Here is a 14953-nt window from a genome sequence, read left to right on the forward strand (position 1 = left end):
TGAAAATATAAGAAATAAATTTGTTTTATTACATATAAACCTGAAATAACATGTAAATTTTTTAATATATATGCGATTCGTGCGAATATAAGAAACATATAAAGTTAGATAGAGTTGAACGCATATAAACAGATTGATTAAAATAGTAAGAATTTATTTAAGGGTTAGACTGATTAAAATGCTTCTTTGAGTTTTTCCTATTAGGTAGGTTATCATTAAATTCTCTATTCTATAAGCGTATAGGATATTTTAGTAATACAAGGAGATGCCAAATGTGAATTTACTAAAATAACCCCTATATAAATAAAGATAATAGAGATTAAGAATGTGTTACGACAACCAAATTGATACTTTAATTAAGGGTAAAAAAACCAATAGAATAGTGAGAATGAATAGTAAAGTACGAGAATAAATAGTAAAGTACGAGTAGAGTCCTTTATCCAGTTTTTTTTTTTTTTTTTGATTCCAATGAGTCACAAGGGCAATATAAATTACAAATGGGAGTGGAGGGATTTGAATCTGAGACCTATTGTACACAGACCCTCAGTCTTAACCACTGGGCCAAGACATCATTGGTTACGAGTATATCCAGTGCATAAACAAGAAACTCCCCCACCAATGCAAGTAATGCAACAGACAATACATCTGATTCGAATATTTTTTTCGACCGTTGGGGGAACTTTTTAGACAGAGATATAACGGTAAAAAAACGTCTCTATGTCCTAAATAACATTCAAAAGAAACATCCTCCACTCTATCCCACCACCTTTTCACTCCCTTCAATAAACCCAGATGAATTTTTCTTAACAAAATTCAACTCCAAATTCTATCTGTTTTTTGTTTAATCAAATTAATGGGTTGTGTTTCATCCAAATTATTGAAGAAAAATCTCAAGCAAGAACTCCTGTTTGGGAGTGGAGATTTGCCAAATCATGTGGTTTCTCTGAAATCTAGCACTCTTGGTGTTCTTAATCAAAATCAAAATCAAAATCAGAAGAAAATCCAAGTTGTTTTTCCCTCTTCTTCGCCTTTTAAAACAATTAACAGTAATGAAGAAGAGAAATTGGAGCACAAAAAGGAAGTTAAAGGTGGTGTACTTTCCGGGTCGAAAAGATTGCAGTCTGAAGAGGAATTAGAGGTGATTAATACATGGGAGCTTATGGAAGATTTAGAAGAAGGGGTACCCGCGAGCCCGAATTCGATCCAGGAGAGAAGCCCCTTGAAACGATTGGTGAGTCAAGTGGGTTCACCAAAAGGAGGTAAGAAATTGGGAGGTAAAGAAAACAGAGGAATTGATAATACCAAAAAACAGCAATGCTACACTACTCCAAGATCAGGAGCGTTGAAATCATGGAAGTTATCTTCGAATTCGACTAATAAACTGCGAAAGGCGAGTTGTATGGATAGTCCCAGGAGGAGCAATGCCAATGCCAATGGCAATGTCAATGTCAATGCGTGGAGGAGAAGTTTAGGGCCGCTGATTGATTCAGTTGAAAAAGAAGAGATTAAAGAGATGGTGTATTCGAGTTCGAGTTCGAATTCGAATTCGAAGAACAGGTATTGTAGTCCAGATTCGTCAATGGAAAAATGCCCGCCTGGAGGAGAGAATTGTGTAGTGATGTACACTACAACATTGAGAGGAATCCGGAAGACATTCGAGGATTGTAACATAGCAAGGAAGGTGATGGAATCATACAACGTCCGAGTGATTGAACGAGATGTATCCATGGATTCTGGGTACAAGGAAGAGTTAAGGAAGTTAATGGTGGATGTACAGACACGGCCACCGACACCTCCGGTGGTGTTCATAAAGGGGAGGCTAATCGGAGGGGCGGAGGAGGTAGTGAAGTTAGATGAACAAGGGAAGTTACAAGGGTTGTTAGAAGGGATATCAATATCAAAGGGGTTAAGTGGTTGTGAAGGTTGCGGTGGGATAAGGTTTTTAATGTGTATGGATTGTAATGGGAGTTGCAAGGTTTTGGATCTAAATAACAACAAAATTATGTTAAGGTGTGGAGAATGCAATGAAAATGGCTTAATTCATTGCCCTATTTGTTGCTAATAACTTTAAGGTTCTTAATTCAAGATCTTAAACCTATTCTATTGTATCATCTCTCCCTAATTACAAAGGTTTTGCTAGGATTAAGATTAATCTTACTTCTTTCCTAATTTAGTGTAGTGTATGATCTCTTATTCATTTGGATGTTTCAAATCTCTTCTTTTGCTTACTATTGATTATTGATTATTGATTAGCTTTTCGATTGGTTTGACTTTGTGTGATTGTAAATGTGTGATCGAGTCTAAAACTGGTCAATTTTGACTTTTTTTAATTGTCTGTCTTTGTGTGGGAAATTAAAGCAAATGTCTTTGTGACAGCAATATCCTTGACTTGGTAATAGACTAATAGTGGGTTTGGAAAAAACAAGCGTAGCTGGCCAAGGTTCAAGGGTACACAAGTGCCTGAAAAGCCCAAATCACAATATTGTTTTCATTCATTCTTTGATTTTATTCATACATATCATTTCATAAAGCAATCCAAATCATTTCACAAGCAAGCTACTGATTTTAAAAGTACAAAATGCTAATACACTGATAATTTAGCTTGTCTATACACAACTCTAACAGCAAATTACAAGCTACCGTGATGTGATTTCCACCTAAATCAAAATCTCACCCACAACTCACAAGCTAACGACAAATCAGGTAAGACGTAAAAACCGACTAACTTTCCTTGAGACGCAAAAATGTTGATGAAAGAGTTAGAGATGGAGCAGTCAAGAGTTATGTTCTCTCTCTGCTACGGAATACTACTTTGAATAGGGTCCGATGCACATCTATCCTCACTTGTCTGAGAAACACTTAGCTTTCGCAGAGACCTATATTGCAACCGAACATTATCACCGCTTCCAACAATTTTAAGCAAATACCTGAGTGCCATACAAGAACAAATTCAACAAACTAAATGTTAGTTGACACAATATTACTAAAGATTCACCAAAATATTCTACTTAACAACATATGGTTTACAAGGACATTAAAAAATAAAAATGGTTTAGTTAAAATAAACCATCAACAACAGGAAGTGAAGTGACACATCTTCTTCCCCAAGATGCCTTCCATCCAAATAAATAGCAGACAAGACTCGGATGTACATTTCCGAATCCCATCATCTTCAAATAGATAGACACTAGATCTAAATTATTAAATAGTTTTAACAGCATAGTTCAGTATATTAGGTGATACAGTACTCCGTATGATAAAATTCGCTCAGAGACAAGACAACTCACCATCCGTTGAGACACTGAGATGTTATTATAGCTTCTTTTCCCACAAATTTATCTGGCGTTCTCCTGTTTCCCTGCACACAATTTACTAACAGTCAGCACCAACTACGGATACCTTGAACAAAAACGGTAGAAGAAGATAATTCACCTTTATCACCACTTTCTCATTTACTGAAAATGGATACTGAACTCTTCGCAGCCCATTATCTGGAGCAGTATTTCCATCTTCCTGAAAAATTCCGCATGTAAGTCGGTTTAAAAGGATTCAACTAGATACCACATTTCCAACATTCCGGAAGCCCCCACCCCGATATAGGCAACAACTAGGTCTGTAAGCCTCACATGTCACAGCTGGAAAAGGTACAAACTGTCCAAGCCCACCTCAACAGCCATGATATGATGAGATTAAGTTAGTTGGGAAGAAGCAGGTAGCAAGACTAATTGACTAAACAAGCCAAGACAAGATGACAGCTCTATTGAAGGTAAAATGTACACAGGCTTGCCCAAGAATAGCAATGAAATTGTTATTAAAAAAAACACTGTTTAAAGAAAACCTTTCTACAAAAGCAAGAAAAAACAGGTGTACGTAAAATAGTACTCCGTAGTACCTTGTTTATCCGTCTTCCCAAATCTATCTGATCACCAATTTCTTTCCGTCGTTTTCGAAGTGCTGCATTATGGAAGAGTCTTCGGTCATCCTCTTGCTTCACTGTTGCAGCTGCAGCTCTTAGAGCTGTATGTCACAATAAAAAATATAATATAATAAAAACAATAAGCAAACCCAATGTAAAACAAAAGGCAGTTAGATCAGTATTGCACAGGACAACAAGGGTCCTTAAATGAAAGGGAGTCCATTTCCAATGTTATGAAAATCGGTGGGTAAGGGAACAAAGACTGCAAAGTGAAGGGAAAAAACAAATAAAAGAAAATTACCAAGGTTTGGAATCAATGATCGGGTATCAATTTCTGTATGGCACAGCATGCACCTGGACTGTCAGGCAAACAATCAGCAGTCACGAATTCTCTTTGTATGATTATCAATGTCAAAGATCCTTGTGCTAGTTAAACAATAACTTTTGCTGCTGTGGAACCATCATACAGAAATGACAGTCATACTGTCAGGCAAACAAATCTAAAATTAATGGAATTCTCTTGTGGAATCTTTACCCTTTCACCATTTGATCATCCCATACCCTTAAAAGCATATATGAATAGCAACAATACACAATCACAGCAATTAGACGAGTACTTCGCTGCAATTTTAGTGATCGTGTCTCATTCTTCACATTAAATCTTCCACTCTTACGGATAGAAAATCTGGCACTTAGACTAGTGAAAGTTTCACATACCCACAGCAATATAAGAATCAAGCAATGAAGATTCAATTCTTATCCACCAAAATGATATTAGAGGGTTTACGTCAAAAAACCATGATGTTAAGAGTCTGATTTGGTGATACGTCATTTTACTTGCCTTTCTCCCCTTCAAAAAATTTAAGAAAGAGAAATTTCCACTGGTTCTTACTTTATATAGGGCATTGAGGGCCTCTTTATTTCTCTTAGTCTTTTCTAATAAATGTCCAAAGTCCACAGGTGGAAATTTTAGGCTTTTAGTGTGTTGAGTTTGTTAGAAATAATTGGCTCTTAATCGAAGGGTTCAAGCCGCTAAAGCGGAAAAATATATCTCCCCAAATCGCAACGAACTAACGATTCTTCTATTCAACAACTGGGATTGGCTCTTTCAACTTTCCTGAAAAAGAAAGGTGGTGGTAGGCCGAAGAACCGTTTTTGATTTATTGAAATTGTATACCAACTAATTACGACTTCATTTCCCGTCCTACAGAAGGTTGGGAGAAGTGTCGTATAAACTTGAGTTGCCGACCTTGCCAAGACAGGCGGATTAAGCAGAAGGGGGATGCGTCAGGCGAGGGCATCAAACAAAGTTATACCCTCACAAGTACCAGCAAGAGACAAGTTCCTTCATATAACAGACTTAATATTCAATCAGATGATATACAAAAGCTATCAAAGCACATATGATACAAAACTTTTCCCTTCACATGCATGCACTAACAAAATGACACACTGAGATTAAGAAACCATCAAAATAGCATAATCCTGCACAAACTCAACCACCAAAACACCATCCGTTCAGGAGGTTAATAAGGATGCAAATGAAGCAGACTGCAGCCTCTTATTTAGATACAGTGAAGCAATGTCGCAAGACAAAAATGAACGGATATTCTAAGGTATAAAGACAGTGCAAAAGATTTAACACCTTGCAGAGTGACACCCCGCCCCAAACTTATATCTCAATCCATGAACTTGTGCATAATCTAGAGGAAAGCAAGTCGATGAAGATCCACAAACATTAGTCAAGGATAACTTATTTTGGCAACTCTTCTCAAATTATATCTAGGGTTTATTGAATAATCTCAAACGCTTTTTAGCCTCCTGCTAAGAGGTACTCGCTTGGTTAAGTTGATTGAAAGCACAAGAATTTTAGCAGAAACCAAGATTAAGGTGTTATCGAATACCTAAACAAGATCTAGTGTTACAGAAAAGTCTCTCATCGTAATCTCCAAGGATAAATAAGATAGTTCGTAGGTAATTGAAAATATATCCAACAACTAAAGAAAATAATAAATATTTCTTCCGTTTTTCTTTACTTGCACCATTTTCCTCTTATAGAAAAGTTGCATATTAGTTGCACCATTTCTTTTTAGGGTATGTTTCACCTTTTTTTGTGTTCACACTTCACACACTAAATATCCACTTTACCCTTGCTTACAATTCACATTTACCATTGTTACCTAACCTTTTTCCTCTCTTTTGTTTGTTATCATATATTCATATGGGCAATTTTGAAATTTACAATTTTTCTTAATTTTTGTGCCCAACCCAAATGACGCAAGTAAAAGAAATGGAGAAGTACAAAAGATATAAATAACCACAACTAGATCCAAAATGCAATGACCATATTGAACAAAGAATTCTCTCATTAATCATGGATGCAAGGCAAATATGCAAAAAAAAAATTACCAAGAAGCTGTTACGAACAACTATTGGCAAAATAATTAATCAGACCCAAGCAAAGGATGTCCTACCGCTTCAATAACCTTTCTCAACATGAGACCCCCAAATGAGTGTCCACAAGATATGACCATGGCATCTTCAAGGAATACACCACTGCACATCAACCAAGTAAAAAAAAAAAAAAATTAGTCTGTACATAATGTTTAATACCTAAGTACAGGATTAAGAAATGTAAACATGATGGAACTTAGATAAAAAAAAATTGAAGGGAATTACGTAGGAAACAAGCCCCTTCAGAAATCTAACAAATTCAAATCATCACCGTATCCAACAGACTGAAAGCTGCAGTTATATATTATCACTAATGTTGAAGTTTGTTCACTTCTAATCAAACATCTAACATAGTTATTGACACCATGTTATTCATCACCGAATAGTCAGCCTTTCTTTTTCTTTTTTACTGAAGGTCTGAAATGCAAACTTGATAAACATAGATTGCACCTTCAACAAGAACTCACTGGAGTTTATAATGATGTTTGTCATTGTTTTCGGCGTTTAACTACCGAAAGTCAGTAAAAATCTAAAGAAAGCTTACCAAGTTTAAGGTTCAACGGAAAAAATATAACACCAAATGCCTGAACACTAAGTTTAAAATGTTATATCAGCAGAAAGCCAGAAAACACCAAAAAATAAAACTGGAAAGAAACAGCAGAGAAACAACAAAGAATATAAAGACAAAGCAAAATATTGTGTGCACATTAACATTATTAGTAAGACAATGCAACGGAATGCTTAATACCTTTTTCAAGTGTTTGGTTGGCAATTTATTTATTACTCCAATATTAGCTTTTACACTTCTAGTTTGGAAAAGGCCTCAATATTTCTCTTTCCACTACTAGGAAAAGAGGGTTTCACACTATCTCACATTCATTAAAAAAATTTAAAAATCTCATTATCTTCCATCACATCTATTTTTTTCCCTACTATCTCTTTCACATCTATTTTTCCATTAAAATAACAAGTGATTACTTAACAACTTTCACGTTAAACTGTGTTGCTATTGCCAAGTGTCAAAACTAGTGTGGCACAGAGGGAGTAATTTTTTTAAAAGTAAGTTAAAATGACTTAACCGGTTAACCCACTCCTCTGATTTGTTACGCCCACTATCCCAGTGGTTTCAGATCCATTACTTAAGGGTAATTTTGGAACACAGAGAAGATAATGGTTCATGGTCGCTCAGAAGCCAGAGATATGACTCGCGATTGAAAAATCAAAGCTTTACTAATTTAACTGTGAAGGAAAAATAATTAATTGAAGAGTCCTTTTACTGTGTTCTTTATCTCGCAGTTTAACCAAATTCTATGTTCTCCTGATATTTTCCATGATATTATAGCCTTTCGAAAGTGATTTTCCATTTTCCCACCTATTCAAAAAGGTTCTAGCTAGCTGTCATTTTGTATTATACCAATCAAATTCTAGCAGCTCACTAAATCAAACAAAAAATAAACAGAATGACAAAAACACTGCATAAACATTGACGGAAAATTTACAGTGCATGCCTGTGCACACTAAAACTATGCTGGATCAGATCAAGAAAAAGAAGAGTGTAATAACCAAACATCTTTCTTAGGGGAATGAATAAAGTAATTTATATTCCATTCCTCCCCTTCAACTAATTCCACTTCGTTTCTTTAAAGATGATAAACTTCTGATAAATGAAAGGATAGACAAAATATAATGAAACAGAAAGAAGGATAGAACTTACGATAAAGGATCTGAAAGTACACTTCTCAATGATGGCTCCTTGTTTATATTGTTCTGCTCCACCTGAAATAGCACCACACAACAGACTATTACAACAGTTTTGCTTGACATAGGTACCAATACTACCATTTTAGCTCTATCCACGTGAAAATGACTGGTCATAAGGAGGTTCAGAGCAGGTTTAACCACGTGAGATTCCATCAGCCAAATGTTTGACATCTGGCCTTTGGAATGCAATCATTTGTGCCTAGCACTATTGCTCTTTAATGGAAACACTTCTCCTCAGAAATTACTCAATTTATGGCTCAAAATGTAGAAAATAAACTTTGAAACTATGAACATAAGTAGAACTGATATTTTGAACAAAACTTGATGAAGAGCAAAATTGCTAATTTTGATTAATAACATAAAGTACATAAATTAAACATGATAATTCACTTCCGAGAGGTGGATTCTCTCCCAATATCAGCTTTCGAGAGGCTCACTCTCTCCCACTAACAAATCATACAATTCTCAACATGCTTCCTCTAAACCCTGATGTGCTCTTATTTATAGCATCTCTACTCTACCTATTTGTCTTCTTCCCAAGATTCTAACATTAATATTACTTGCACTACCTATTATGACCTCCAGCACCAGTTCATCACTGAAGACAAAGAACATATTCCCTGGTTCAGAATGCAGTTCAGACATAACATTCCAATCCAGTGGTAAATGGAGATTATGTGATGCCCTTATTTATAGCATCTCTACTCTAACTACCTATTTGTCTTCTTCCTAAGATTCTAACATTAATATTACTTGCACTACTTATTATGACCTCCAGCACCAGTTCATTACTGAGCACAAATAACATTTTCCCTGGTTTTGATTGCAGTTCAGACATGACATTCAAAGAAACTAGATAGCCTGCAAGCTTTTAAACATCACGAAACCAGCAACCAACAAAAGCAGGCTGCTGTTCAGTTACCTATAAAAGGCTACTGTATGTCTGCCACTCCGAAACTCATTCTAATAGTACTTCCTGGTCTACCAATCTGATCAAAGAGGCTTATTGTCTAATGATTGTGTCACCAATGGGTACAGGAATGCAGTTTGCCACTTTAACTTCGGTTTCATGGATAGTTGTATATTTGGATGCAAATTCAGGACGATCGACAAAAAGAAATTTACGAGTCCCTAGCTAAAAAAATTACGAGTCCCTAGCTTTAACTGATCTCATGAAGGTGAAAAAAATACTCCGTATAAAAAGACAATAAATAAAGAAAGGCTCTTTGCTCTCTGATACGATAAGAGACATAAGACATGAGCTGAAACTCAAGGGCCACGAGATTGGAGGATGACCAAAATATTACTCAATTATCGGGAGGGGAGAGCCAAGGCAGAAACAGAAGAAAACAAATTAACAGAAAGTGAAATAAGAACGTAAATGGACACAGGGAGGTCCGTATAACCCTTTGTCACGAGGTGTAACTAGCAGACAAACGCCACAAACTCCATGATTCATAAATGAAACTTTCATCTGTACATGCTGGTAGTGGTAACTAACATCCGAAAATTCACCACCATTTCTGTTCTTCTGCAGCTCCAACTTAAATATTTAGGTTACTTGAGCCTCACACTAATGACTGACAACCATCAGAAAGTTCATCTTCAGTTAATTTAGATCAATCATTCATGAGGAAGGGAGTAAGGACTAAGGAGAATGTTTATTCATCGAATTGGTGTTCATGAGGTTTCTTTATCCACCAATCCAGTTCCAGAGGAATGCAAATTCACCTATCAGCCATAATCCGGGCCTTGCTACCTAAATATGGGACAGATATATGGTATATTCTTTAGTCATTGAAACTTAAACAGAAGATATTGGCAATGCCAGCTCCAACTTCAGTTCTATTCTAAATCAGTGAAATATTTCTCATTTAACATGGTAAAACCTTCATATATTTGCTGGTTAGCCAACTTCAGTTCTATTCTAAATCAGTAAAATGCTTTGCAAAATGACATACTTCTTCCTTTTTTTAATTGCCCTGGTATGGGCACATGAATTAAAGAAGGGAGTAGAAGAGAGGGGGGGGGGGGGGGGGGAAACCAAAATACCCATGTGCTTATAACAAATGGGAGAAAGAAAAGGTGGGGTCAATGGTAAATATCAGATGTCTATAAAGGTAGAAGAATGGTTGTTTGTGTGGGAAACATATCAACAACAACAAAGCCTTAGTCCCAAAAAAGGAAACATATCAAAAATGGAAATAGTGTAATTAATATTTAACTGGCAAAAGAAGCAAATGGACACAGGGAAAAAGTATTTATCTTTGGGAGTTTGATTATAAAACAATTGAGAGCTGCAAAAGGCAATGTAACACGTGCAAATTACTTGAATTTCCCTTCAATGTTTGATCACAAACAACTCTTCTAGTTTAGGTACACTGTACACATGCTTCTTTTACGAAGCCTAAGCTATCTGTAAAAAAGACTTACATAAGTACTGTCAATGTGATTGCACAGAGTATCTTCTTCTGCAGAGAGATCATCCATGAATTGGCTTACAGATATGGGGGCATAACTTTGAGGAACAAAATGGCCAGCAGCGCCTACAGGTGAACAATCCAGAATGGCATTGCTCTGCGGCATAAGTCTAAAGGCTAATGAAGTCCTGTAATTGAAGAGAAGTAAGCCTTCTTCTAGAAGAAAACTATGTCCTAAACTGTAACAATAATGCCAAAATTGTTGGAATACCTTCCAACACAACCAGCACTTAAGGAGACATCAGATGCTGCACGATATGTGGCGGCAGGATGAAGGCCCGCCGTAGCATGACTAAGTGCCTTTCCTGTCAGCAACAAAACAGAACCAGAGCCTAACCCACTATCTGCCAGGTACCATCGACCATTGGGATCACAGACCTATTGAGACAAACAGCTGATGGAAATCATTTCAAGAACACGGCTTAAAGAGGGGGAAAGCAACCAAATCAAACCAGCAACAAGTGAGAAAAAGAACAAGTTATTGTAATACACAAAAGAACAACTTGCTGGAGTCACAAAATCTGAGTGCACGATTACCTGAAGGCCGGGAGTATCAGAAGTTATCAGAGTTAACAACCCCTTCTCAAATTCACCATTGATGGATGGTTTGCCTCCTCCAATAGCCCCTTTTCCATTTTGCATAGGAGCGTGAAGATAGGTTGCGACAAGCACTGAGGAGGATGCCTCATAGGCAGGTAGTGGGTTATCATCAAGCATATGGTTAAAAACACTGTTCAAAACAGATAACAGCCGTTAGGCAAGAGCAAGAATCATACTGTTTAAAACAGATTACAGCTGTTTAGCAAGAGCAGGAACCATCAGACAAGGAATTAGGCATCAAAAGAGCAGTGAATAGAAAAATCAAAAAATATAATCTTTACATACTCGCTACGCAAACGGAGGTGCCTTGCAATAGCAGACAAAGCAGCACGAGCAGCTTTACCCAGGCATCTAAAAGTTTCAGCCATGCATGGAGGAGATGAATCACTATCCTCCAAAGCCCTTCAAACAAAAGCTGATGGAGTGTCAATTTCTCAATGATAGTTGAGGGTAAATATGCACAAATACATTAAAAAGAAGGCATGTCTTAAACTAATAAGAGTAGCAATAAAAAGTTAAAGATGAATAAGCCACCAAAGTGAGCCAACTTTAGTGTCATTCACTCATCCACAGTCCTGAACTCCTGATTACTTGATTCAGACAATTTAAGTTCACCATAAAATTGTCTAACACTTAAAATTTATATCCAAGACAACCCTAGAACTCAGAAGTTACATTTTCCCAAAACATGGGCATGTCTGTGGAAGAAATGATCCCTCGAGAAACTTTAATAAAAAGTCACAACTCCTACAAACCTGACAGGAATACTCTATGAAAGACTTGGGACACCACTGTCTTCATGTATGCGAGTCAGATTTGTGATTGATGATGAATGACGCATGATGGGTTAACACCATATTTGGAACTATCTTTAGTGTTGTTTACAAGGCTAATTAATTTATTTCATTTGAACTGCAGTTTTACAAGTATTAAACTCATTTGTGTTTTGCTAACATTTTAATTGTACTTTGGTTGTATTGTTCTTGCCTTGTACTCTTTCGTGTATGACATTTTTAATAATACACCCTCGGTCCCTTAAATTTTTCCCCATTGCACATTATGGAGTCAAACTTTAAAACTTTAACCATGAAGTATCACCTATAAGAAATAATATAGTCATCTGGATCTTGTTCGATTCATTTCATTGTATATTTTTAGAATATCAAATTTCCATTATTTTTACGCATATAGAATTGGAGATATGTACGTTATAAGTCATGTCTTGGAGACCATGAAAAGTCAAATAGGGCAATGTTCAAGGGACGGAGGGTGTAATAGTTATCATTTTGATAAATAATTTTGGATGTTACATTATTATTCCCTTGCATTAGATTCTTATATTAAAAGAAATATCAGCTACTTCTGGCACCACAATATCATGTCTTTGGACAGGAAAGCTTAGATGGGTTAGAGATTAGGATATCAAGCTACCAACACCTTGTCCCCCCACCCACCCCACCCCACCCCAAGAAAAAGGAGAGAGTGGGCAAGGAAGCCATGCAGCTATTGTGGTTTCTTGTTGTGGCTTCTTTTTGCCAGCTTACAATGCATATTGCACCCAAAAACAGCTCCGTCACGGTAAGCAAAAGGACGAGTCATGCCCTCAACAAAATTAGTAATGTGCTTTTCCATATATATAGTGGATAATTGCAGCAAGATCCTTCCTTTATATCTATGGAATTCAACAACTTAAATCCTTATTCCAGCAGCTTCAAAAACTACTCCTACTCTACTAGGATTGTAATCCAAAATCTACATTGTTCAACCCTGGGAAAAAGACAGTTGACAAATCAAGGTAGAATCTGGTTTTCTACGTCTAATTTACAGCATCCCAGGGTCATATACTCATATCGCATTCTCATCCTCAAAGATTAAAATGTGGATATTTGTATCGGAATGGAAAGACCGGCTTACTTAGATATAAATTAAAGCCTAAAACACAATATTACAAAAGCACTAGGAATATCCAATCCAACAATCGAGCCCTCGCCATTCTTTACTCCATTAAGCTTCAACAACATTATCAATACCAATGATTTACGGTATTCACTAAGCTTCCTAGTTCTGATAATAATCCTTCCCTTTACTCAATTAAGCTCCTATTTCCCAAACTAATCCTACTATAAATATCAATTTAATGCACTTATGCAATGGGAAATTGAATCAAACTAAAAATGAGAAATTGAAAAGAGCACTTAAGAGCAATAGCAAAAATACCTTCCTGCCCTATACTTGTAAACACCTCTGCTACCTTTGCCAACAGTCCCAGCCCTATTTCTGAAATACAACCTCGCTGACTCCAACCCACACCTCATGATCGCGGCATCGCTACTTCCAAGCTCAAGAACGGCGGCGTTATGCCTCACAAGAGACCCAGAAAGGGCCTCCACCGCCTTCAAGTAAGTCCCACAAGGTGCCCCATCGTAGGGGGCGATATCCGAGACCCGAACCCTTGCCGGGTGGACATCCAATTGGAATGCAGAAACGGGAACGGCATCACGGTGGGAGGAGGGAGTAAGAGGCGATAGAGATAGCGGAGGCGGAGGTGGCTGATTATGGTGGTGGTGATGATGATGAGGGTTGCTGCTGTTGTTGTTATTGTTGCTGTTACTATTGTTGTTTTGGGAGTGTAACTGAGACATCATCATCACCAGCAACAACAACAATCAAATGACTACTCCACGAACAACATCCGCAGTCCACTATCATTATTTTGCGGGTTTTAGGGCGATGATTCTGCCGTATTTAGAACTAGAACTGCGGATTTTGAAATGAGCTTAAAATTGAACCATTGAACTTCCAACTTTTTGCAATTTTGTGTAAAAAATAAAGAAGGTATATATGATGATTTGAATTAGCTCTTTCACCAGCAAAATCTTCAGAATTGAAGTGAAATTTGATATTTATTTATTTTTGGAGGGTTTTGAGGGGGTTTTGTGAGGGAAAATGGTGTGTTCTTGCTTAGTAGGAGTAGTCAAGAAAAACCAGAAACAAGAGAAAGGAGAGGACTGAGAATAAAATTGGAGCAAATTTTTGGACTTTTGTCAAAAAAAAAAAAAAGTTGAATTGTTTGTTTTGATCACAAAGGCCTTATTTTTTGGCAAATAATTTTTTTTATTATTATTAACCAAAGGAAGATTATACACGCCTCCGGCTCACCAAAATTAAAAGGCAAAATGTCTTAGCTAAAAGCATCCGTGTTTACTCACAAAGATTTTACTCTCTCCGTATTTATTGAAGGTATACACTTGTCTTTTCCGACCGTATTTATTTAAGAGATACACTTGCTATTTTTTAGTAAATTATCAACCCCACCATCTAATTAAATAATCTATCTATACCTCATCTCCACCTTCCACCCCCAAAATAATATGGTCCCCACTTGTTTACTTATTAAAATATCTACTCAACCCCACTTGTTTTATTATTTTATTTCATTCAATTCTTCTTCTTAATACCCATGTCCGACCAAGTGTATCCCTTAAATAAATACGGAGGGAGTATTTGATTGGGAGGAATTGGAAAAGAAAGGAAAGGAAAAATAACGTTTCTTGTATTTGGTTTAAAAAATAACTTTCCTTTCCTCCCAAAATTGGAGGAATTTGAAAGGAAAGTGAAATTCAAATTTGTCAAACAAAATATTAAATTTTATACTCACGTTTTCCCTTCCCTTTCCTTCTCTTCCCTTCCTTAACTATTGTTGTACCAAACATTGGATTCCTATCACTTCCTCTCATCATAC

At 36.6% G+C, this 14953-nt stretch overlaps 2 protein-coding genes across 3 annotated transcripts; one reads left to right on the forward strand and one right to left on the reverse strand.

Moving 5' to 3' along the window:
* Nucleotides 1-706: 706 nt before the first annotated feature.
* On the forward strand, nucleotides 707-2252 carry LOC110802946 (uncharacterized protein At3g28850). The gene has a single exon (XM_022008406.2). The coding sequence runs from the start codon at nucleotides 854-856 to the stop codon at nucleotides 2060-2062; it is 1209 nt and encodes a 402-aa protein (XP_021864098.1). The 5' UTR covers nucleotides 707-853; the 3' UTR covers nucleotides 2063-2252.
* A 205-nt stretch (nucleotides 2253-2457) lies between these two features.
* Nucleotides 2458-14289, reverse strand: LOC110802936 (uncharacterized). 2 transcript variants are annotated; one of them, XM_022008391.2, is made up of 12 exons: nucleotides 13429-14289; nucleotides 11497-11613; nucleotides 11149-11341; nucleotides 10823-10989; nucleotides 10565-10739; nucleotides 8085-8146; nucleotides 6391-6472; nucleotides 4218-4275; nucleotides 3893-4017; nucleotides 3433-3513; nucleotides 3288-3358; nucleotides 2458-2927 (listed from the first exon to the last, which is right to left on the reverse strand). In XM_022008391.2, exons 1-12 carry the CDS (start codon nucleotides 13857-13859, stop codon nucleotides 2798-2800), a joined length of 1692 nt encoding a protein of 563 aa, XP_021864083.1. In that variant the 5' UTR covers nucleotides 13860-14289; the 3' UTR covers nucleotides 2458-2797. The 2 variants fall into 2 exon arrangements, with proteins under 2 accessions (XP_021864083.1, XP_021864084.1); XM_022008392.2 differs by having other exon boundaries at nucleotides 11497-11626; nucleotides 13429-13568.
* Between the last annotated feature and the right edge of the window lie 664 nt (nucleotides 14290-14953).

Source organism: Spinacia oleracea, chromosome 2 (assembly GCF_020520425.1).
Source record: "Spinacia oleracea cultivar Varoflay chromosome 2, BTI_SOV_V1, whole genome shotgun sequence".
Taxonomy (NCBI): domain Eukaryota; kingdom Viridiplantae; phylum Streptophyta; class Magnoliopsida; order Caryophyllales; family Amaranthaceae; genus Spinacia; species Spinacia oleracea.